Here is a 22,351-nt window from a genome sequence, read left to right as displayed (position 1 = left end):
TCAAGAAACTAGGAAAGATGAACAAGCAGTTTTACTTTGTGTACTTAAAGATTGATATGTGGTATTTCATTTGTGATCTCATATTTGAGATTTCTTCATCTTGTGTAGTTGTAATCTGTTTTAAAGCCAGTTATGAAAAAGGTACTTGTTAGCTATGCTTAGGTCTTTTCTTATAAAGGCAATCAATCTGTGAAAAGATTACCAGTCATTTTGCATGGATGCCTTCACTATGGGAGAAGAGACAGTGTGGTCACGACCTATTTGAAACAATGCAAATGAAAGCTTTGTTGTAACGCAAGGTTGTCAATCCTGCCCGCCTAAGCCGTAAACTAGAATTTGATGTGACTGAAAATGTGTACATTCAGAGCAGGGAATGGTGTGGTAACTTGCAGACAGGAGGTGACAGAGAGTATTAAAATATTTGCTTGTCCCTTCCTTGCTATTTTTAGTAGGAGATTGGTGCTTGTTTTCCAAATATTCTTCTGGAGTTTGGTTAGAAAGCAGGAGCTCACCCCTCATGCCTCTCCCTTGCTCTCCCCATGTCCCCCACCCCAGCGGACCAGTGAATTTTATGCAATTTGATATTCAAATCAACTTTTGCATAAAATATTACATATTTTCAGTAGAAGTCATTTGCATCCTTTAACGAGTTGGTTTTTTAAATATCTATCTGATGTGTTCCACAGAAGAATTAATCTGCTTGGATGAGAGGATTTCTGGACTTAGTTCTACCTTCTCCAAGTCTTATCCTTGTTGTTTTACATTAGGTATAAATGCTTGCTGAAGTGAAATATTTCTGGTTAGCAAATTTATTTGACCTTACTCTTCCTGCTTGTGTGTATGGCTTGTATTCTTGAGAGGGCCTTATTTTGCTAAATACTAGAAACGTCTTATTTTTCAGTTTGATTTCATTAGAAAACAAGTGTTGATCTTTTTATACAATAGATTTTATATATATATAAAGCTGTATTTTCTTTTTTTAAAAAGTGTTAAGACTTTTAACTTAACTGCTGCATTAAAAAACAATAGCTACAGTAAAAGTCATTGTGAGCAGCTTGTCTGTTCAAGAAATTTCAGAAATAAAGACCATAACAAAATATACCACTAGAGAGAGCCTTTCTGTAGGTTAATTTGCCAATAATTGTCTTTGCAGATGACCATTCTCTTGAAGGGATGGCTGGATCCAGCAAACAGATTTTACAAGGTACAATGAGAATAAGTATAGTGGTTTATTAGTATTATCATCATCTGCCTGCCTGTGACTCTTTGTCACACATCTGTTTTAGAGGGTGCCTCTGGGTAAATGGTGCATTTTACATTGAGGAGCTATTTTATGAAGTCCCCTTCCGCCTGTAAACAGAGCAGTGCCATACCCTGTGCATGGCTAGGCATGGAGACACTCACTGAAGTCTAAATGTAATGCAGTGCCAAGATGTTTAAAAGGGAGACCCCAAAAGCTGGGATTCAGCTTCTGTTACTGGAACTGAAAAATGAAATAATAAAAACCAAGGAAAGAGTGGTTAAAGGTAGAAGCCTAAGGAGCCTAACTGCAGTGTATGCTCTGGAAAGTGAAAAACAGTATTATTAAGACAGAATGTATTTGAAAAATGCAGATTGATATAATTGTTAAGGGGTACCTGAGCTTAAAAAGCTTTAAAACTTGCATTTCATCAAGGTAATACAGTTGGTTTAGACAAGATGGTAATTCACTCTAAATTGCTTGAAGGAGTATTGGAGTCCATGATCTCCTGACCATTAGTGTAAATAAATTGCTGATAATTTAGATGTCAGTCTAAATTATGTAAATTTTTATTTAAGTGTTCAAAAGTTAGGGAGAACATTATGTAATGTGAGAGGTAATAATTATTTGGCATACCCAGATGTACATACGGTTTTCTCTTATTGGATGATTTTCTAGCTTGTTAGTAGTCCTTGAAAAGGAACATTTTCAACCTCTTCCAGAATTTATAGTATACCGAATTACGTATATGTATACTCAGAACTTCAGTAGAAGAGATTTAGAAGTCAGTCTTTTCATGAAAGGCACATTTTAATTGAAGCATATTAAAAAGACTCAATTTTATATAAATTTATTTTCATTTTTCAATACTGTCATGGGCTGGCTCTGGCCAGCAACTAAGCACCCAAGCAGCTGCTTGCTCACTCCTGCAGTGGGACAGGGAAGAGAAGTACAAGAGTAAAAGTGAGAACTAGTGTTGGATTGAGATAAAGACAGTTTAGCAAGTGCAGGGAGGAAAACAAAAACACACACCCAAAAACCCCAAGTGGCGCAAAGACAATCGCTCACCACACCTCCCACCAGCAGATCAATGGCCAGGAAGTCTCTGAGCAACAGCTCTTCTGGAAAGACAACACCCCGGTTTTATTGCTGAGTATGATGTTATATGGTATGGAATGGTGTGACCCTTATATATGTATACCATATTGGTATGACCCCTCTGGTCAGTTTGGGTCAGCTGTCCTGGCTGTGTGCCCTCCCAGCATCTTTCCCACCCCAGCCTACTTGCTGTGGGGGCAGAGGGAGAAATGGAAGGCCCTTATGCTGTGCAAGTGCTTTGGCAATAGTTAAAACATTGGTGTGTTATCAACACAGTTTTAGTCATTAATCTAAAGCACAGCATCATGCAGACTGCTGTGGAGAAGATGAAATCCATCCCAGCTGGACCCAGTGTAGACTTGGAAAAATCACTGAAGAGCTGATTTATAGTTGTGAGTTGTTTTTGTGAGGAGGGATTATCTGAATCTGGAGACTTGTATGCAAAAAGCTGTTTCTGAATGACTGTTCCTGTCATTGCCAGCAGAGAGCTCCAAAGGCTAAATTTTAGCTAGCTGCAAAGTCCTTGTTTCTTTGTCTTTTATGGTAGTGTGTTATTCTTCGAAATAAAGAGTGAAGTTGTTAATGTCTGCAGTACTGTTTAATTCTCAAAATCATTTGTCTTGGATGTCTTTGCCAAATAACTTCTACAAGATATTGTCAATGAAACATTAGCACATTTCAAAGCTTTACAAAGCTGTTTCTGTTAAGTCTTTCCTTCTTATACAGTACTTATAATTGTCTTTAGGCATCATGATTTTCTTTACTGTAATATGGGTGGGTATTGAATGAAAAAAATTTAGCTACATCTCTTAATCACTGCTTAAGTTGATAGCCATGCCATGAAATACCCCTTACTGCTAAGTGCAGAAAATAATGTAAATTCTTCAAATATTCTGCAAATTCTACAAATATGTTAAAAACCTGTGATTGCTTTCTATGTTTGACCAAAAATTGACCACAAATTTAACAAGCATAAACCATGTTATCTAGTGCTTGTAACTCTTCTCCATAAACTGTCTTTGAAATACTCCATTAGCTTTAAGAATACCAAGTTGTAATGATATCAATTAATCTCCTACAGGTGTATTTCTACACATTGTTGCAGACACGCTTGGAAGTATTGGTGTAATCATATCTGCTATATTGATGCAGAACTATGGTCTAATGATAGCAGATCCTATTTGTTCAATGCTGATAGCACTACTTATAGGCGTAAGGTAAGTGTTTCTATCACTGATGTTTGGTAGTGTTTTTGATGGTAGTTACAGCACAAATTACAGCTCGGAAGAAAAAGTTTGTCTATTATGTTTATGACTTAGGACGTTTGCTTTTCTTCCAAGAGTGATGTGGCACCTCTGTTCTGTACAGCTGTTCTGGTGTGCTCTTACATGAGCTATCTTTCTTTTCCTTTTCTACAGCTTTTGCTCTTAAATTGCATATTTTACCCCTGTTTGCATAATACTACAAAAATGTCTTTCAGTTTCAAACTCTAGAAGGCTTCCTCTCTGTATTTAGTACATGCTTATATAAACCAATGTACTCCAGTAAATGGAGCAGAATGGCTTCAGGGCAGCAGAGTTGAGCCTGCTGGCACAGGATGCGCCCTTGTCCTTGTCAAATTGAGGCTTGTTTGTTTTTTTTATTCCCCCACATGGTGAGAACTGTCTTTTCCTTTGTATCTGTATTCTGAGACAACCTTGTTCCTTTTAAGATCTGATGGAAATGCTTCAAGTAGTTCTGGACTTTCCTGGTTGTTGCTTACCAAGATCACTATACATGTGAAGCTATTTGGATTCGATTGGACAAGCAAACATTTCATTCAGTGATGCTGTTATTGAGGCTCTTCTGGCAGCAATTTCAATGGTGGCATAGGGCAGAGTGCCACAACTCTAGTTACAACCTAATAACTGAACACCTTTGTCTCTCCAGCAGTGGTGAATACCATCTGATTAACTGCAGCTACTTATGCTTATACCATATATAGCATGTTTACACCATATGCATGGCAGCATTCACAGAATTATTGATGTGAATCTCCCTATTTATCAGAATAGGGCAACATGGTTCAGGCGCTAGATGCCCACAGATCACTATTAAATTATCACTTTAATATAAACTTAATATTTTGACTTATGTCTCCTGTAATTTCGTAAAGGACAATTTATTACAAACTAATTCTATTACTGAAATTGTAAAAACTGGGAAAAAAATGTGCAGGTTACCAAGGGGAAAGAAACTATTGCTGAGGTAATAGCTGAGTAAAACACACAGGTTTCCATACACTTTGTATTTTAAGGGTCTAGCTTTGTGCACAGCAAAGCACATGTGGACATGCTGATCGGTAAATACCACGTGAATGAGGATTTTTTTTTTCTTCCATACGTAGAGAAGTTGAGAGAAGACTACCTTCCATAACAGAGCTTTCATACTGAATCTGTATATAGGTCTTCTAGCGCAGTTAGGAGCAATGTCTGAGGTCCATGTTCAATGCTGAAAATGCTGGAGAAGTTTACTGTTTGATGTGTCTTTTGACCTGATATCAGACCTCAGCCTGTAACATTATTTTGTTGGTCCATGACACTATAAATCATCTCTAGAATCATTATGCTAACTGAGTGCAGTCAGCTGCATCATAGGCAGTAGAAGCAAGTTTTGTCCTTAATCAAGTCACTTAAATCTAACCTGGAGAAATTTTGTGAAATTTAAAATTTTTTTTATTTGCAAAAAGACTTTAAACTGATAGTGGCAAGAGCTGTGTCTAGTGTTTTTGAATTGTCTGCTTGCTGACGGCGTGCGTGTGGTTTTGAGGTGGGGAGGAGTGGGTTGTTCAGTATCTAGTACAGGGATTCCTGGCCACTTCTGTGGGCCTATTTGCAACCTTGATAAATAACTTTTTGGGGGGATTTGGCTCTAGAATAAATAACTATCTGCTCTTTCAGAGGAATATTCGTCAATTTTACTTGTGCGGAGTAGCCCTCTCGTGTCCCTTTTTACTAGTTAAACCAAACTTGATAAGGTGGAGTGGGTTAAGAGTACATGTGTGCCCCAACAAGTGGGCCCATGCATGCGTGTTTAAAAATCAGGGTCTGTTCTTTGTAGCTGTGATAAAACAAGCATAGTTTTGAGTCAGAGATGCAAAAGCCGGTCTGATACAAAGTTGTCCAAAAATTTTAATGTTGTCTGGGGAATTTCCCCTAGCAGGGACTGTAAAGCTTTGCGTCTTTCAGATAGAGTTGTATGAAAGCCTGGAGGTGCTCTCTCTTCTTACAAGAGTACTTCAGCTGACTGGTTTAAATCTAAATAGTAGTGTATTTTATTGCTGATCTTCCAAAGCTCTTTTGCATGACTCCACATTTTAAGTATATTAAATTGTCCATTTCCATTTTAATTATCTGCTTAGACCTCTGGTTCTACATTAAATGTATTAGTTACTGACTGATGAGCTAGAGCAGGCAATACTCTCCTTACTGCTGGTAATGTTAACAAACAGCTCTTAGTGAAAGTAAAGCCTTGAGCATGGATCTTCTTCTGTGTCTTTTAGTACTCTGAAGCTTTAAAATAAAGCAGCTGAAATGTCAAAATCTGTATGGAAATGCCTTTACTCTTGGCTGTCAACTTGTTCTTTGGGAGGGAGACTTCTTTCCTAGGAGAATGTCTTTTTATGTGTGTGTATGTCTTTGAGGTCTTGTTGTGCTGGACTTCTGTCACTTGTTCTCAAATGCCAAATTACCGTATGGGATTAAGACTTGCCTATAGTACAGGTGCTTTTCTATCATGAGGAAGGTATCTCAGGAAACAGTTGTTAATAGTGCAGATGGCTACATGAGTGTAAATCTAAACTCATGGTGGGAGAGTGGTCCAGACTTGAATCTTTTCTGTTAATCTGTAGATAACGAGGATGTTTTGTTTACAACCTGCTGGTTGTATATGAAAATAAAGTATACATTGAGCAAATTTTTTTCATAAAGTTAGAAATTCCCAATAAAATACAAAGTCATAAATGAATTTTTACTTATGTTGGTTGGTGGCTTTCTCCTTTACAGAAAGGATCCTCAGACCAGTCTAGATTACAGTATCACTTTGGATGTGTGTTTAGTCCAAGTAGTTAGTAAACTACTTTCCAGCTGGAATGAGCTTGCATAGAGATGCATTAGGACAGAATTGTAGATGCAAATTCGAGGCAGGAGTCTTCTATAGAATAAGCAGAATTCTTGTTAAACAGTATAGTAAGGTACCTTGAAAGAAGTCCTTGGATTCCTAACTTTAAAAAGTAGTTTTCCTCATCAGCTGAACAATCTGGGACTATCACTACTGGGATTTGGGAAAGATTACATTCTTGCAGTATGAAGGGTATTATTAGAAATACGTATTAAGAAACAAGTTTTAATTATTTTCAACAAAATCAGGTTTATTTTCTGATTCTGAGCTTCAGGTATATGTATTTAAAAGAGGAATTGTGGTAATAGGTGCAGGAGGAGCGAAGATAGTGGTGTGACAGTAGTTAGATATGTGGCTTTGAGACTAGTAAGAATCCATTCTATCTTTGTAACAAATTGCATTGGAATGGTTTTTGGCCTGATGAGACATTGTCATTGGAAAAATCTAAGTAATGCATTAATGTGGTGCCATTCTATAACCAACTTGCAGCTTTTATAGTCTGTAAAGATACTGTGTTGCACATAGTACAAAGTAATCTAGAAAAGTAATCAGATTAAAATGGAAGAACAGCAGATGTTGAATTTGGTATCCGTTACTGGATGTGGGATAGTGTTTATGAAATCTTGCACTTACTTTCTTGAAATAAGCAAATGAGTACAGTGGACTAACAAAGCTATTACCAAGATCTTTCAGGTTCTCAACTCTAGCAGTTTCATTAACTGAGTATGTATTGAAATTTTCTTGAAATTGAAAATAATTATCTCACTGAATTTTGTCTCACATTTTACAAAAATAAATACTTTGCAATTCAATTTAATAATTTTCCTGAAACTGATGATTGCACATAGTTTAATTTAAAAATATATATCAGTAAATCTGCATTAGTATGTTACGCTTTGCATGTCCAAGCAAATATTTAATCAAAATGTGTATATTGTAGTGCGCTTACATTTTTAGCATACTTTACGGTGTTTAAGTAGCTGTTACAGTTTATTTATGCCATTGCAGTAGGCTGTGGTTTTGTTGAAAGTCTGATGATACTATGTTCAAACAGGTAACTAGATTTTAAATACAAAATGCATATATTTTAGCAGTATGTATAAAATATTTTGTGTAGTCCAAATGTATCAGGCAAAGGCATAAGCTATATAGACTTCGTTTTAATTTACTGACACTGTAAAATCAAAAGTTTTTGATTCTTCATGTACAGTTAATGTTTGAGATAAAAAGCTAAATAAGGTGATGGTGATAGGATGCCTTTAGAGTTGGTTCATGACACCCTTCAAGCAGCACTTTAATAGCTTGCTTTTCAAAACTTTCAAAAAAATGTTACATGAAAAATGAAAGACAAACTAAAATTAAGAAATTATGTGTAATTGGTGAATTTAGTGTTTTAATACTTGGTACATTTTTAGTTGTTTGAGGGTTTAATGAAGTTTATTTTTTGCCTTTTTTTTTTCTTCCTGAATAAAATGTGTATATACCACTTAACCTGGTAGTGATTTGGCTTCAATCATATATCCTCCAAGTTATTGCTCCAAGTATAATGGTTTGAGTTTGACTATTATAGAGTGTGGGGTAGGGGGTAGATTTGATCCAGGGCTCCTTTTTTTTTTTTTTTTTTTTTTTTAAATCTGTATTCTTTCTGGGATACTTATGTATCCAAAGAGGGCATAAAGGCAGAACATAAATCCTTATTCCCTTCCATTGAACTATGTTTAATAAGCCAGTAGAATATCAAAGCAGTTGCATGCGAGTGCAGAGTGGAATTGTTGCTCTCAATCCAAGATTGCTTGTGTCTAGATGAAATAAGCATTCATTTATTTTATGATTACTGTTTGCTTGCTTCAGTGTTGGGCAGCGCTCTCTGATTTGCTCAAGTTTTGCCTATTCCTGCTAGTAGGTTTTCTGCTCTGTTCAGTTTTCTGAAATGATGGCAACACTCGCTAAAGGAAATCACAAAAATATCTGTATAGGATGACTAAAGAACTTATCATTGCAGTATAAAGCTGTACAGTCTCTAATTTGTAGCCTACTTTGTCTTGTGCAGATGCAGGAAGGGTTGAGCAGTGCCTCTTCAGAGAAGTCAAGCAGTGCTTTTAATTCAAATGATTGAGCCCTCCCCCAGATGTCATCTTTAATTAGTGCAAATTGTCAACTACTAGCACAGGTGCCCTGTGTTGCTCCTGTGATACTTCACTAAGGCTGCTCTAAGGTGACATATTCTCTGCCTAACTCCTCATGAGTTAGTGCAGAACATTCTGGCTGCACAGTGAAAAGCCAGCGTGGGATTCTTCTGAGGTTGTTTTCACTGACAAATAAATGCACTTCTAAGCTTAGTGGAAGCAGAAATTGGGTAGCTCTTACTAGAGTATAGAGAGGCAAGATCAGCCACTTCCCTTTAGTAGACTGTGACTGTCTACATCCCAGTAAAAGCCTGTCTTTTAATACCTATTATATCTCATGCTTTAAAATTTATCTTTCTGGAGGAAGAAGAATACCCCATGTATTATTGTTGTGCTCTAGAGAGAAGAAGGCACGAAGTTAGTTACTTTCCACTTTGCAAATTTCATTATGCTTTTACTTGCTGTAGAAAGTTGTTTTCTCCATGTATTTATTTATCTGTTGAGCCTTGACAAGCACAAGGCTTGGTAATTTGTGGTTTCTCAATGGGAGGGATATATCCTGTAATCTTTTAAAATCTCGGCATCATAAATCTATGGCCAATTCTGAAGGGTGAAGCTGGGGGGGAGGGTTATAGCTCTTGAGTGTTCCTGGATGCTACCACTAATATCTGATGAATCTTTCTTTAATTACTTTTTGTACTATCTCATGCAAGTGTCCATTTAATATAAAGCATAAATAGGACATGCTTAAAATAGACAAGTCTGGTTTAGTAGCATTTTGTCTGAAGTTTTTTGGTTTTTTTTTTAAACAAAGCTGGACTTTTCCTGTTCAGGTTGACACGCATCAAGTTTTTTCCAAGCTGTTTTTCCTCATAATTTGATGTGCTTGAATCAATAAACAATTTCGCAAGTCCTAAACTGCTTTTAATATTTAAAACTAAATGTTCATTTATCTTTTTAGCCTTAGTATTCTAAGCCTTATTCTGAAATGTTGAAGCAATTTTAGGTTTTTGATCAGCTATGTGAAATTAGTCATCAAGCAAAAGCCACAGCTCCAGTCTAAAGCAAGAAGTTTGTCCAAAACCACTATTAGAGCCACATGTTTCTAGAATGGCACCATAGACTAAATATGATACTAGACTGGACAGAGCATGCAGACTACATATTAAGTGGTTAAAGAAATGAGGCAATTTACTTCAGTCATTTAGTGAAGTTGTTTCCATGGGTTACATCATTTTTACATAAAGTCTAGAGCTGCTTGAGCTGTTTGAGCCTGAGCAACAAGAGCGAGCTTTGGGGGAGGACATGCCTGCAACGTTTGGGGTATATGCCTGCAACGTTTGGGGTATATGCCTATAATGTTTGGGTCATAACAGTATAAAAAAAAAATACTTTTTAAAATGAAGTGCTGCATTCACTAAGACTCAGAAGGAATGTTCTATAGCAAATCTCCCCCAAACTACCATGCTTGTCATTGGTGGTGTTTTGAGCCATTATTGCTAAATGGCATGCACTACCTTTATTTACAGGGTAATGGTACCTGCCAGCCTTGCTTGAGAATCAAAGTACCACATTATTAAGAGAACAGACAATTTTAAAATTGGAAAAGTAAATGTTAAACCTGTGATCCTGGTCTTGAGCAAAGCCTGCAGTCTGATTAAAATTGCCATTGCCTAATAGAAAGATTTTATTAAAGTTCTGAAATAGGCTGACTATCTTGGCACTGCAGGTGTGGATGGTGGCTGGAAAAAAATTTTTTTAATCTGTCTGTAGATTTTCAGCTATGGTATTTGAAGAACTGAATAGCTGGTCTTGAGTCTCGGCAGTGTTTGTTTACTTTCCACAAAATCTATCACAAGTATCCTCTATTTTCTATAGTGCTGAGAGCACTAAATGAATTTCCTGCTGTGTTCTGTCTACAATGACTGTGTAAAAGGGTTCTTTACCCCGCAGTGTTTTCAGCCTTGCTGTCCAAGATCGTGACAACGCCAGAGTCTTGCTAGCTATGACTACAAAAACAGTGGTGTAAATGGGATGGGACTGGAATGGGTATGAGTATTGTCTGAATGTGATGCAAGTTGATTAAGAGTTTGATGCTTTCACTCTTAATTTCTAATCAAGCCATGTGTAGTAGTGGCAGGCTGGGTTTATCAGATTCATGTCAATCAATGGCTTTTATCTTTTTGAAGACCTTTCGCTTCCCTGTAACACTGTATGTGAAGGTGTGATGTGCTGCCAACTCATTTTACACACATTTAGCTGCTTTTGCTGGTACAAATTTTGCGGAGGATATGTTTATGTCCTAAGTCTTGCTGTGGGTTAGCGCCTCTTTCAAATTCAATTGTCTTGTAAAAGTGTGATATTTTAGATTCCAGGCTTGGTAATCAGACACCATTGGAAAATTGTGTCTGATTTAGCAGCAAAGCTTACAGACTGCTTAACGCATGAAAAAACTCTCCACATGGTGAGAATTCAGCATTACTTATTTTCCTCAATAATCTTTTTGTAAATAAAAAAAAAAGGGGGAGGAAGTACCAGTGCAATAGTTGCTGCAGAGACAACCACATGTATTTTGCACTAATGACTAATCCAGAAAAAGGAAAGCTTAGTCAAATTCTCAAACCACATTTTCAGCCTGCTTGGTATCATCATCTTTCCTAGTGTTTCCTTCAGTCACATGAGATGGAACTATTATTTCTAGTGCCATCTGGTGATTAAGTAATACTGTTTTTTAGTTAAGTGTTTGAGGAAAAACTCCACACAGTATGCTCTTGGTTTTTAATTAAAGGTTTCGTACTTCAGTAGTATGCATGAAACAATGGAAAACCTGAGACATCAGAAAACTGGATTCCATAGTGTGTCATGTTAGTTCGGCTTACAATTAAAGACTATGTTGTAAGATAGTGTCCGTTTGGATGCAGAGACGCGTGCGTGGGCTTCTGTGCTCTAACAGCATTTGTGAGGACATATCACATCACTGCAGCTGTCTTTTGGCCTTTACAGCTTTGCAGAAGATAAATTTGAGCTGAATTTAGAGGAGGGAGGTGTGACCTGGGATATGCTTCAACTTTCACCTACAGTATCAAGCCACATCCTGATTTACCCCTATTCTCTGGACAACTAAGATAAGATGTTGCTGTTTCAGTTCAACACCATGGCTTTAGATTTTTTGTGAAGTCTGGATAAAAGCATAACTTGTGCGGCATTATTGCCAAAAAAACTTGCACAGGAGCTTTCTCTCTTAAAGCTTTCGTGTGGAGCCATTACAAAAACATGAATAGGTGAAATCTTGCCAGCAGGGAGACTACCTCCTAAGCTGTACCACCTGCACTAGGAGTGGAGTGTCTTTCCCCACTCTCTTTTTTTTTATATTTTGAGCTACTGGTTCTGATACGTGCTGCTTAAAACTGCACCCCATTGCCTGGCAAGGAGAGACAGTCTTTGGTGCTTGTACAGACCCTGCTGATTGCCTAGACTTAACCTTGGAAGATCAGTTTTTTAGGCAACAAGGTTTTCAGAATGAAGCAGATCTTCATTTTAAATGCATCTTCAGCTGAAGAGCTCTCTAACAGGGTTTTAACCTCCTCTTTTCAGTGTATATTCATCCTGTTCCAGAATGAATCAACCAGTTTCACTGACCAAATCCTTTTTTGGAATGGGTTAACATGCCCAACCTGCTAGTCTTGAATCTCTGTAGGCTGTCTTTCCAAATCTCCTACTTGCCAATTAATTTCCACTCCATCAGATAATGTGCATCAGTTTTATCAAATAATGTACATAAGTTGTGCAAATCCAACATTTTTTTGGTTAGATTTATTTAATGGATTTTTTTCACTCTTAGTGACATGTTCCAATAAAAAGGTAAGCTCCTACATTCTCCCTTCCTTTAGTCTTTTCCCTGGGAAAAAAATATGCAGCCTGTACATGCGTGTTTTCTGAAGACTTTGGATGCGTATGTTGGAGGGGTCATGTTAAATTTATGGGGATGGAGTCAGTGTTCAAAAATCTTGTATTCAGTTTGCACCCTGAACTTGTGTATTGGTCTTTCAAGGTTTTTATTAAGAAGCAAACCTGAATTTTAAATAGTGAATTAAACTGAAATCAATTCAGCAGTGGAGTATTTTGGCAGCTCCAGTTCCCTTTGATGTCATACTTGTGACATGTACATTATTTAGTGAGATGGGTCCATTGATAAGAGAACCTTTTTCCCTAAACGTCTGTAATCCACTGTCTGTAGAATGTGACATTCCAATTAAGCTTCTTTTAGACAGATTGACAGTTACTGCGTTGCTAAATGTTTAATTGTCTTGGTGACAGGTCCAGTTAGGCAACTCCTGCCTGCTCCTAATTGCTGCTTCCTGTTTCTGAACTGATTCCTCAGTAGCAGAGCAACTGTGTGAGGCCACGTGATGGAGTGCAGCAGGCAGTGAATTTGTCTGGAATAAGCAGTGTGCCTGCAAGGAGACTTAATTTTAGAGTGGCTGTTTTTCCAGGGGTTCGTTAGACAAGAGTCGTGCACCCTCTTAACTCCATCCCTAAATCCCCTGGCTAAGGATTAGGCAAGGAGTGAGCTGAGCAGTCGATCAGCCAGCACTGCTTCCATGTACAAATGGAACCGTCTCTTTTTAAAAATGGAAAGAATTGGTTAGGTCATGCTGTTCACCATCGGCAAATATACAGCTGGTCTGTGCAGTGCGTTCTATGTCACTTCATGAGATTTTAAAGGAAGCTTCTGCGGTTTCCTCTAACAGACAGCCCAATTAATCTCTTACAAATATTTTCTGGATGTCACTCCATGTACTCTAGCTGCGATGCCAGTGCTGAACACTGAAATTCAGCTTGCAATTTCTGAAATACATCATCACTTTTCGTCTAGAGTCTTAGGATGCTCTACAGAGCCAGACACGAGCCACAGTACTACTCCTAAACAAAAAATCACCATACTGAATACTTAGTATAAATTTTTAGTGGTAGCTTCAGGGTATAGGCTTACAGGTCTTCTGGTTTTATTAAACCAAAAAAAAAAAAAGGAAGTAATAATAATAATAAAGGATATTAAGTATCGTCTTAGTTTGCTGATTAAACAAGATCATTTCGCCAGGAGGGAAACTCTAATTGGTTCCAAATGTTTAATCCTTGAGCCTGGACGAGACCCTACATTTAGTTTACTTCAAGAATATGCTAAGTTGTCTGTTTCTGACAAAATAACCTTGTTATAGCTGGACTGGTCCATACTAATTTGGTTTTATGACTGCCTCATTATTATCTTAGTTCATAACAAAAATATGCCTTAAGCCAAACACAAAAGCAAAAACCATTTCAGTTGCATATTTTTATGGTTGGTTGTGAGTGATTGCCATTGGAGTAGGTTTTGAGCTATACTGATCAGCTTCTTTGTCATACAACTTTTAAGACACTAAGAGATTTCGTCTCAAATCCCATGATTACAACGTTAATCCTTTGTGATTGTCCACCAGTTGTCTCTGTGGAAAATCTTGGGGAGAAATAATCTTGCCTTCAGTAAGACACCATAGCAATTTTGTCAATCCTTTTATTTTCTGTACCACGTTTTCATGACCACTTTCTCAGCTTCTGATGAAACGACTAAAGAAAAATTCTTCAAGAGCATTAAGGGATGTTATGTTGCTCTTTGTTCTGCATCTTTTGAAAATGTAATAGTAACTACCTTCCTTTTTTCTTTCCAGTATTGTTCCACTTTTAAAAGAATCCATTGGAATTTTGATGCAGCGAACTCCTCCTTCCCTGGAAAACACCTTGCCTCAGTGCTACCAGAGGGTGAGCTCTTAGGCTGTTTTTGCTTCAGATCAAGCTGCTGACTGAATGAGTCTCAGCTCTGTGTATGAGGATATTTTGTGATGTTTTTCCAGTAATGCCTGTGAAAGGTTCCTTAGATTATACAAATCTGGAGGTACCAGTTTGCTTCTTATATTTCTGAAGTCCTAAATTGTATGTAGCTTCAACTCGGGTATGCATTTTAAAATGTGCTGTGTTGGCTTAGAAACATAGATCCTGCAGCTTTTCCTCTCAAAGTACTTTTGCTGATACAAAGTGCGTAACGTTTTTCTGTTCTGTTCAGTTTTTGTCTCCCTCAAAATCTAGCTTAGTAAAGCGACGTGGAGTAACACTGGAAGTGTATTTATAAGAATATATAGATTACTCTGGATTTGACCTCTCCTGGTACTCCTGTTTAACTTACAGAATCATAGAATAGTTTGGGTTGGAAGGGACCCTTAAAGGTCATCTAGTCCAACCCCCCTGCAGTGAGCAGGGACATGTATTACTGTGTCATGACGTGAACACAGAAGTACCTTTGTGAAGTTAATACAAAGTGCTTGTAGGAGTGCCATCTTTCCTTGGGAAGTTACAGGAGGGTTTACTAAAATTGGACAGAGGAAAAAGAAGGGTTTTGACAGGACAAATGTAAGCCCTCAGAAATATCTACATAAATATTAATGTATTGATACATTTATGTTAATACTTAGAATCTATAAAAAGTTGTTTTATGGGGAAATTCCTGCATTTGAAAAAAATCTCTGCTTTACTTGAATGCCCTCTCAAATTTAATAACTGTGACTTTTCTCTTGGACACCACTGTTTTCAGAAATGGTTTCAGTAAAATATATGTAGAATGTAATTGCAGCAAGATACAAAATCGTGACACGTACATACAATTTGTATGTATTCACCTTCCTTACGATTACTGAGATAGTAATAAGGAATTTAAGTGAAGTATCACTAATTGCACAGTGAACTAGAAGTAAAAGAATGCATTGTCTTTTATAACATTTTTTGTAAACAAAAAACAACAAAAAACCAAGCCAAACAAAACGTAGTACAGACAAACACTTTCTCAAATTTATTTTTTAAAATTTGCCTGTATTTTTAGGTGCAGCAGTTGCAAGGAGTTTACAGTTTACATGATCCGCATTTCTGGACTCTCTGTACTGATGTTTACATAGGGACTTTGAAATTATTAGTAGCTCCTGATGCTGATGGAAGGTGGATTCTAAGCCAGACTCACAATATTTTTACTCAGGTATGTCTCATCAATGGAAAACACATCTCAAAGCGTAAATTGGCTGTTACATGATGTGACATTATAGTTCTTAACAAGAACAACTAAATGTTTCTGGTTTTGGTATCATTGTGTTTTGAAAAGCTGCTTCAGTCCAGCTGTATAGAACAATTTCAAGATACTCAGTAGTGTAGATGGAATTACTGTACCTCTCTGCGTTAGTTTTTGATGCCACTTAATGGAAATAACAGCTGTAGTTGTCTGAGGTGTATCAGATTAAGTTGTAACCCTATATTGACCTATGAGGAACCAAGAAAGTAGCTGAGGCTTCCCTTGGGATAGGGCTTCTGACCACAGACTGGACCTGCTCAGGTTTTTTCACTGTGCTGATGCTGTATTTGTCATTCACTTCTATCCCTCTAAGAATCCATGGTCTGCATATCTTGTTGCCTTTTAGTAACATCTGTGCTATGATGATCACTAGTTAAAATGTAGCTGTCAATTATGATGTTGTATATGACCAGTGTGTTACCATTTATTTCCATACAGGTTGTATTTTTTGTATAGATAGTGATGTAATTGATAGCGCTCGTAGCTGATACGAAACACTGGAATTCTTGTGAACAACAGAAACTTTATTAGAAGTTGATAGTTCTTGCTTAAGACTCAGATCTTACAAATTTCAGAAAGATTTTTCTGTTGCTTCCTTATACTTTTAACCATGAAACATGAAATTCAGTTCGGCTGCCTATTCCAGTATAGCTACTGGATGTGAATGGTTTACAAGTAGAACTCAGAGTCTATTAACATAAAATAGAAAAGTCTTCTCCAGTAAGAGAACTTTTTTTGGGGAAGGACTATGTCAAGTCACCAAAGAATTGCATTTTCCAAGCGTCGTTAGATCTTCTGCTGTTTTGTAGATGTGCAGGTATCGGGCCGTGTCTAGGAACGGGATTGGGAGAACAAGGTCTACAGTTTTTCTTACCTGACCTATGGTATTAAGTGGAGGAACTGTTGGAGCAAGTAGAGATTTGGTTTTTTTCTTCTCAGTAATATTGGTCCTCATTAATCTTAATATAATTGATAGTTGGTTTTGCCACTCAACTGAGCTAAAAACAAGGTGATGATAGTTGAAGACAATCTGATCTTTAGCAGTGTTCAGCCTAATGCTTCAAGATCACGTTGCATAACCAGTGACCATCACAACATCATTGCAGGTCTGCAACTGAGGTTAAAATGAATAACTAAATTTTTTTTTTAATGCTGTTTTATACTGAATGATGATAAAACTAAGCAAGTCCATCTGAGCATAGTTTAATAGGATTTCTGAGGAGATAAATGCTTTTGTACAATTCATGTACCTTTTTAGTTTGGTGTGTCATAATGTCATGTAAATTCACTATAGCCATTGTTGTTTCTTGCAAAAATCTTAGTGTAGAACTGGTTTGAACAACAAATCCCATGTTACGCTCTTGTGCTTAGCTCCATTTTAAACTGACAGCTCTTCAAGCAGCTTGCTTTCCAGGAAGCTTAACTTGTACAAAAGAAAGTTGGAATTGCTTTTATGCAGCTTCATGTTGTGACAGTTATTTAGGATGAATCAGAAAATGTAGCAAAGCTAATGTTAATATATAACTACGTATGTGCGCTTGGCTGTGTGAAGCACTAGGTATTCATAGTTTGTAGGTTTCCAAATGGCCAGTATCTCAGTGAATGATGTGCTAAATGTGGAAGATGAATTACAGAAAACTCAGATACTGAATTTTTTTTTTAGCTAACTTGGTGATGTGGACTGGTGTTCAGGACAGTTAAATTGCTTTGGTTTTACAATTTAACTCTTCTTTTCTTTTCTGTAGGCAGGAGTAAGACAGCTTTACATACAGATTGATGTCGCAGCGATGTAGTGAATTTCTGAAATTGTGCTGTTGGACCAAAGTTTTCTGTACTGTAACAGTGTACCAACGTACTGCTCAAGACGGAGCTTGCCTCCACTGTTCTGGAATTGACTGAATAGATTTCTGCCCGTGGGCTATGGATGGAGTTCACTTCTAAGGAGTAAATATTGAATGAATGTTATGGACTTTGGGTCTTGTCTTTTTGTGGCCCCTAAACTTGTACGTTTTTGAGGGTTTTTTACTTACTAAGATTGTGGTACTGGAAACCCTGTCATGTCTTCAGTGAAGCTGCTGAAACCACTGCTCATTCCCATAAAACCAGTGTTACCAACAATTGGAAACTTGTTTTGTAGATAATGTCACAATGGCTGACATGCTTCAATATAATTGTATGTTTGTACAATTGTTTGCACTTTGCAAACTTAATGAACCAAACCATATTGGGTTTTCAAAGTGCCTTTTATATCAGGAGAGGTATTTGCCAGCATAAATATGGAGCATCAAAGGGTTTTATTACTTTTACAAATATCTTGTATGCAGTCTGATTATTTACTAGTGCTGTATGTGGGGGGTTTGTGTACTTGCATAACTGTAGATGTTAGACTTCCCTTATACTTGCATCTTACCAAACGGACAGAAAAATGCTAGATGTAAAAGGCAAAGCTGTTGTGAAGAGACTTGCTTCCAAAACAAGCTGGATATTTTGTTGCACATATCTTGTGGAAGTTATTTCAGTCAAAATACTAGATTTAACTTCAATTCTTGGTCTCTTCATACTGTTGAGAGTAAGGACACATTACATGATGCTACTCATGTTCATAATCACTGAAACAACAGGCAGCTGAGGGAAGATGCCGGTGATAAAAGCAATGCTTGAAGTTTTTTATCTTCCAAATAATGTGTCGGGAAAAACTAAAATCCCTAAATTGTTTGTGAAAACTTAAATCTCCTTAATTTTAATAGGTTGTAATAACTTTTATTAAAGTGATTGGTGAGATAACTTTTGCCTTTCCAAATACTGAAAAGAGTTGTTCCTGGTGGTTGTACCTGAAATGGAAACAAGGACCATGGTTCATGCTCTTTAAGATTATGCTTTTTCCAGGTTGACAAGTCTGGTATTTTTGGCTATCTTACTGTAGCCTTGTGTGTTTTCGTGGGGAAAAAAAAAATTCTCAGTGCAGTAAGTCATTTTTTCCAGAAACATTAGTCTGTCATATTTTTCTAGCATTTACAATAATTTTACACTTTCGGATCTGAGCCTTCTTTTCAAAGACAATCTGCTATACTTGGTATTATAGATAATAATTCCACTGTCCGGTAGCAGTTGACTTAGTAATGGAAGACTTTTCATGTCCAAGAGGACATTTTACAAACAGAACAATGTGGAGTAAAAAATAAGACAGGCATTTTTCTGATAAGTCGTAGCCACTACTGACTGATACGGATTTTAAGCATTCTTCTGGTACCTGATAGGTGGTAATACTGAAATCAAGGCCCTCAGAAGCTGATGATGTCTGTGTAGTAAGTGCTAGGCACTATGAAACTACCGAAGACCCAATTTGCAAAAATGGTTTGTTTGCCACTGATGTTGCTGAATTCCTGATAGAGATGAAGAGTTTCTTGTGTTCATTCTGTCATTCCTATATAGCACCTGAATTTTGATCTCTTTTCATGTGAAAACAAAATGGTTGCCAAATTGATAGGTAGTTCCTGAATTTTCTAGGTTGAAACATGAATGTTGGTTTTGTACAAAGCTTGGGGTGTACTCTTATGCTTGGAACTGAAAACTGGGTGTAAAGAAAAATAGCCGTAAAGTCACATGCATGCTGCTTTTAAGCTTTACAGCCTTTTCCAGTCTTCAGATCCTTCTTTATCCCTATTGCTGGTTTCTGATCCTGTTCGTGTCTCCTGGGGATGCGGATGCAGAGTGCCTTTTCTGCTGGCTGCACTGTTCCACATCCCTCTCCACCGGCCTCCTGCTTGGCACCCTGTCCGGCTCCCTCCCCGTCTCACCGTGCGGGTGCTCTGCTGGGCCTGGAGTTCCTGACTGCAGGATGGGATCTGAACGTTACACGGCGCAGGGTGGGCTGCCAGCATCTGCTAAGCACATGAGTATTGCAGTTTAAGGTACCGTTTGCATGTATGTTCACAGAAAAAGTAATTAAAATGTGGTTGTGATTATGCAGCCGAGATCCCTCGTATCGTTTTGTAGTATGGTGCATACAGACTGCTTCTTCTTGGTTGACAGTGTTCTTGATTTGAATTTTTTTTTTTTTTAATCGTTAATATTACTACTGTATGAGGCTGGAGACTATCAACTGATATCACTTTAAAGGCAAGCACCAACCAACTTCATTGCAGTCGTGTCATGATCCAAGAACAGGCTTTGGTTTAAATCATTTTAAATCATACCAGCGTGTTTTGGGACTGAGTATTCCTGGACTTGCTGAAATACTGTAGTGCTGCCCAAGTTGCTGAGTTTGGCCACTATTTTAGTTTTCTTAATGAAAAGATGACTGCTACAATTTGTTTGCCATTCAGGCAAATTCTCACTTGGAATTGGGTTGGTTTGATGTGGTGGTGGGTTTTTTAAGATGTGTATCTACAAACTTTTTAAATATGGGAAATTGAGTGAAAAAACCTATAGGCTGGTTATAATTACATCATATTGATTTTAATAACTTTTTACATCTTTTTGTTGCTTATTATGACTTATCTGACTGTGGGAAGCATATGTACAAGTCTGAGTTTTCTAACCAAGACAGCACTTTCTTCATTATTTTTAAGGACAACTTGATGTTTCTATAGTAAGACATGTATCATTTGCTCCTTAAATATATTTGAGGGTAGTGTAGGGAAGGCAGATTCAAAGTAGAATTTAAGCTTTTTTAGGCTTTCTGAAAAGAAAAGCATCACAAAATTCAATGAAAGACAGTAGACGACATGTCCAGTAGGTAACTACAATCACATCTAGTATATCAGTAAAGAGAGTGGCATCTGATTTATTTTTCTCACTTATGGGGATACTTGCTCAGGTTTTTAGGAGAGTACAAATCATACCATTGAAAGTGCAGCTTTTCTTATCCTGAGAGTCAAAGCTCCATTATTCTGTGTTTTGCTAATTACCTAACACTTGGCTGCTTATGTAACACTTTGCTTTTAACACTTTATTGGAGATGCATCACATCATTTAAACAAAGATTTGTGTGAATGACTGACATCCAGAGATGGATGAATGTCTACAGATCATCTGCTAAAATGCAGCTTCCTGGTATCCAGTACTGAATTTTGAGCCAAGTTTCCAAAGCATGATGTGCTCATCTTTTCATGTAGCCACAGCTTACTGTGGGGTTACTGGTCTACCTGGGGGGGGGAGGGGGGGGCGGTTCTGTGGCTGAAAACAGTAACTTGCAACCATATGATTGCATGATTTTTACAGGACCTACAGCAAAATAAAACAAGTACTACGGATTGTATTAAAATACCCCAAACGTTTGTCGTGGTAAATAACAGTGGAAGAAAACTACTACTCTTAAGGGCATGCACAGTGAAGGCTGGTCCTTTGTTAGGCTAATCCTGAGTCTATACATACGGGTAGACTTGTTCCTTGCATCAATAGGGCCCCTACAAAGAGCTAGATTACTTGGGCGATTTGCTAAACTAAGACAAAAAGTGCTGGTCCAAGTAAATGACTCTGCTTTTTATGTAATACTGCTTACTAAAGCGAAAGTTTAATTGCATCATTAGTAAGAGCTGTGAATGCTATTTTTACATAAAAATTGAAACTCCTGCTACTAATACAGTGGACCTTAGTGACGCTTAACATTCTTTTTTTTCTGAAGTAAAGCTGGGTTTAAAGGTGAAGGAAAGAAAGGGTATCTTTAACAGGTTTTTAACTGTTGTAAGTGAACCTGTTTTGGGAATGCGAACAAGATACAAGAGGGGAGAGAAGCTGCTGCTGAACTGCAGTTTTCCACCCTTTGCACCCACTGTGCAACCAAATTGTAAAGTTCATGGCTTTTCTCTCACAGTGCAGATTTCATCTGCAGAAACCTTCATGCTTCTTTAAAATGCAAATCTTAATCAATACTCATGTAGCAAGATCTTTAAATACCAGTTCAGAGCAACAGCTTTAGTTACTAATTAAGCCCTGTCCTGTTTTACCCAGCAGCCATCAGGCTGCCACTTGCTATGATTCCTGATTATTCTTCCCCTTTTAAGCATGTTTGGGAATGAGTATAGAGGGATTTTTTTTTTTATAATCAATTTCACTGATCCCTAATACTAATAATCAATGGTTAATTCCTCCTTTACACTTCTATGAGAATCCCCATCTGCAACTTGCCAGGATTCCCTTTTGGGTTTCTCTCCAATTCAGGCTTTGTTGCAGTGACCATCCCTGTTGGGACTTCATTGGCCAGAGACTGCTATAATGTGAAAAGATGCCAGTTACACTCCTCTGCTGTGTCTGGCATGTGAAGACTGCATGTCTCGCTGTGTGCAAATGCTGGTTAATCCACTTGTTGCTTTTAGTGAGCCACAAAAGGTTCCTGCCTATGTGGTAATTTGGCGGAAATAATGTGTAAAAGGAGTTGTGTATTTCACTTCCCATGTGCATTGAAGTCTTTCATGTGTATGCTGGGGTCTTGTACAAGAGTTAAATGAATTGCTACAGTATTTTGGCTGAAGTGTGAAATACTGTGAATGAAGAAATTGCCAAAATCATTCCTGGTAGCATACAGCATATTGCTTGCATTCAGCATATTGCTTGCCTTTACCTTTAAATTACAGGAATTAC

General features: G+C 37.5%; 1 protein-coding gene across 1 annotated transcript in view; it reads left to right on the top strand.

The window, feature by feature from the left end:
• Nucleotides 1–17,562, top strand: part of SLC30A7 (solute carrier family 30 member 7) — a gene marked incomplete at its 3' end in the record, with an annotated part of 28,996 nt that extends 11,434 nt beyond the window's left edge. Inside the window, exons 7-11 of the mRNA XM_082002619.1 lie at nt 1,154–1,204; nt 3,420–3,555; nt 14,328–14,418; nt 15,530–15,679; nt 17,515–17,562. Of these exons, the coding sequence (XP_081858745.1) occupies nt 1,154–1,204; nt 3,420–3,555; nt 14,328–14,418; nt 15,530–15,679; nt 17,515–17,562 (476 nt within the window). The remainder of the gene's footprint in view (nt 1–1,153; nt 1,205–3,419; nt 3,556–14,327; nt 14,419–15,529; nt 15,680–17,514) is intronic.
• Nucleotides 17,563–22,351: the final 4,789 nt, after the last annotated feature.

The sequence above is a fragment of the Phaethon aethereus genome (assembly GCF_964289735.1).
Source record: "Phaethon aethereus genome assembly, chromosome: 8".
In the NCBI taxonomy this organism is placed as follows: domain Eukaryota; kingdom Metazoa; phylum Chordata; class Aves; order Phaethontiformes; family Phaethontidae; genus Phaethon; species Phaethon aethereus.
Note: the sequence above shows the minus strand (reverse complement) of the source record. Positions and strands in the feature narration are given on the sequence as shown.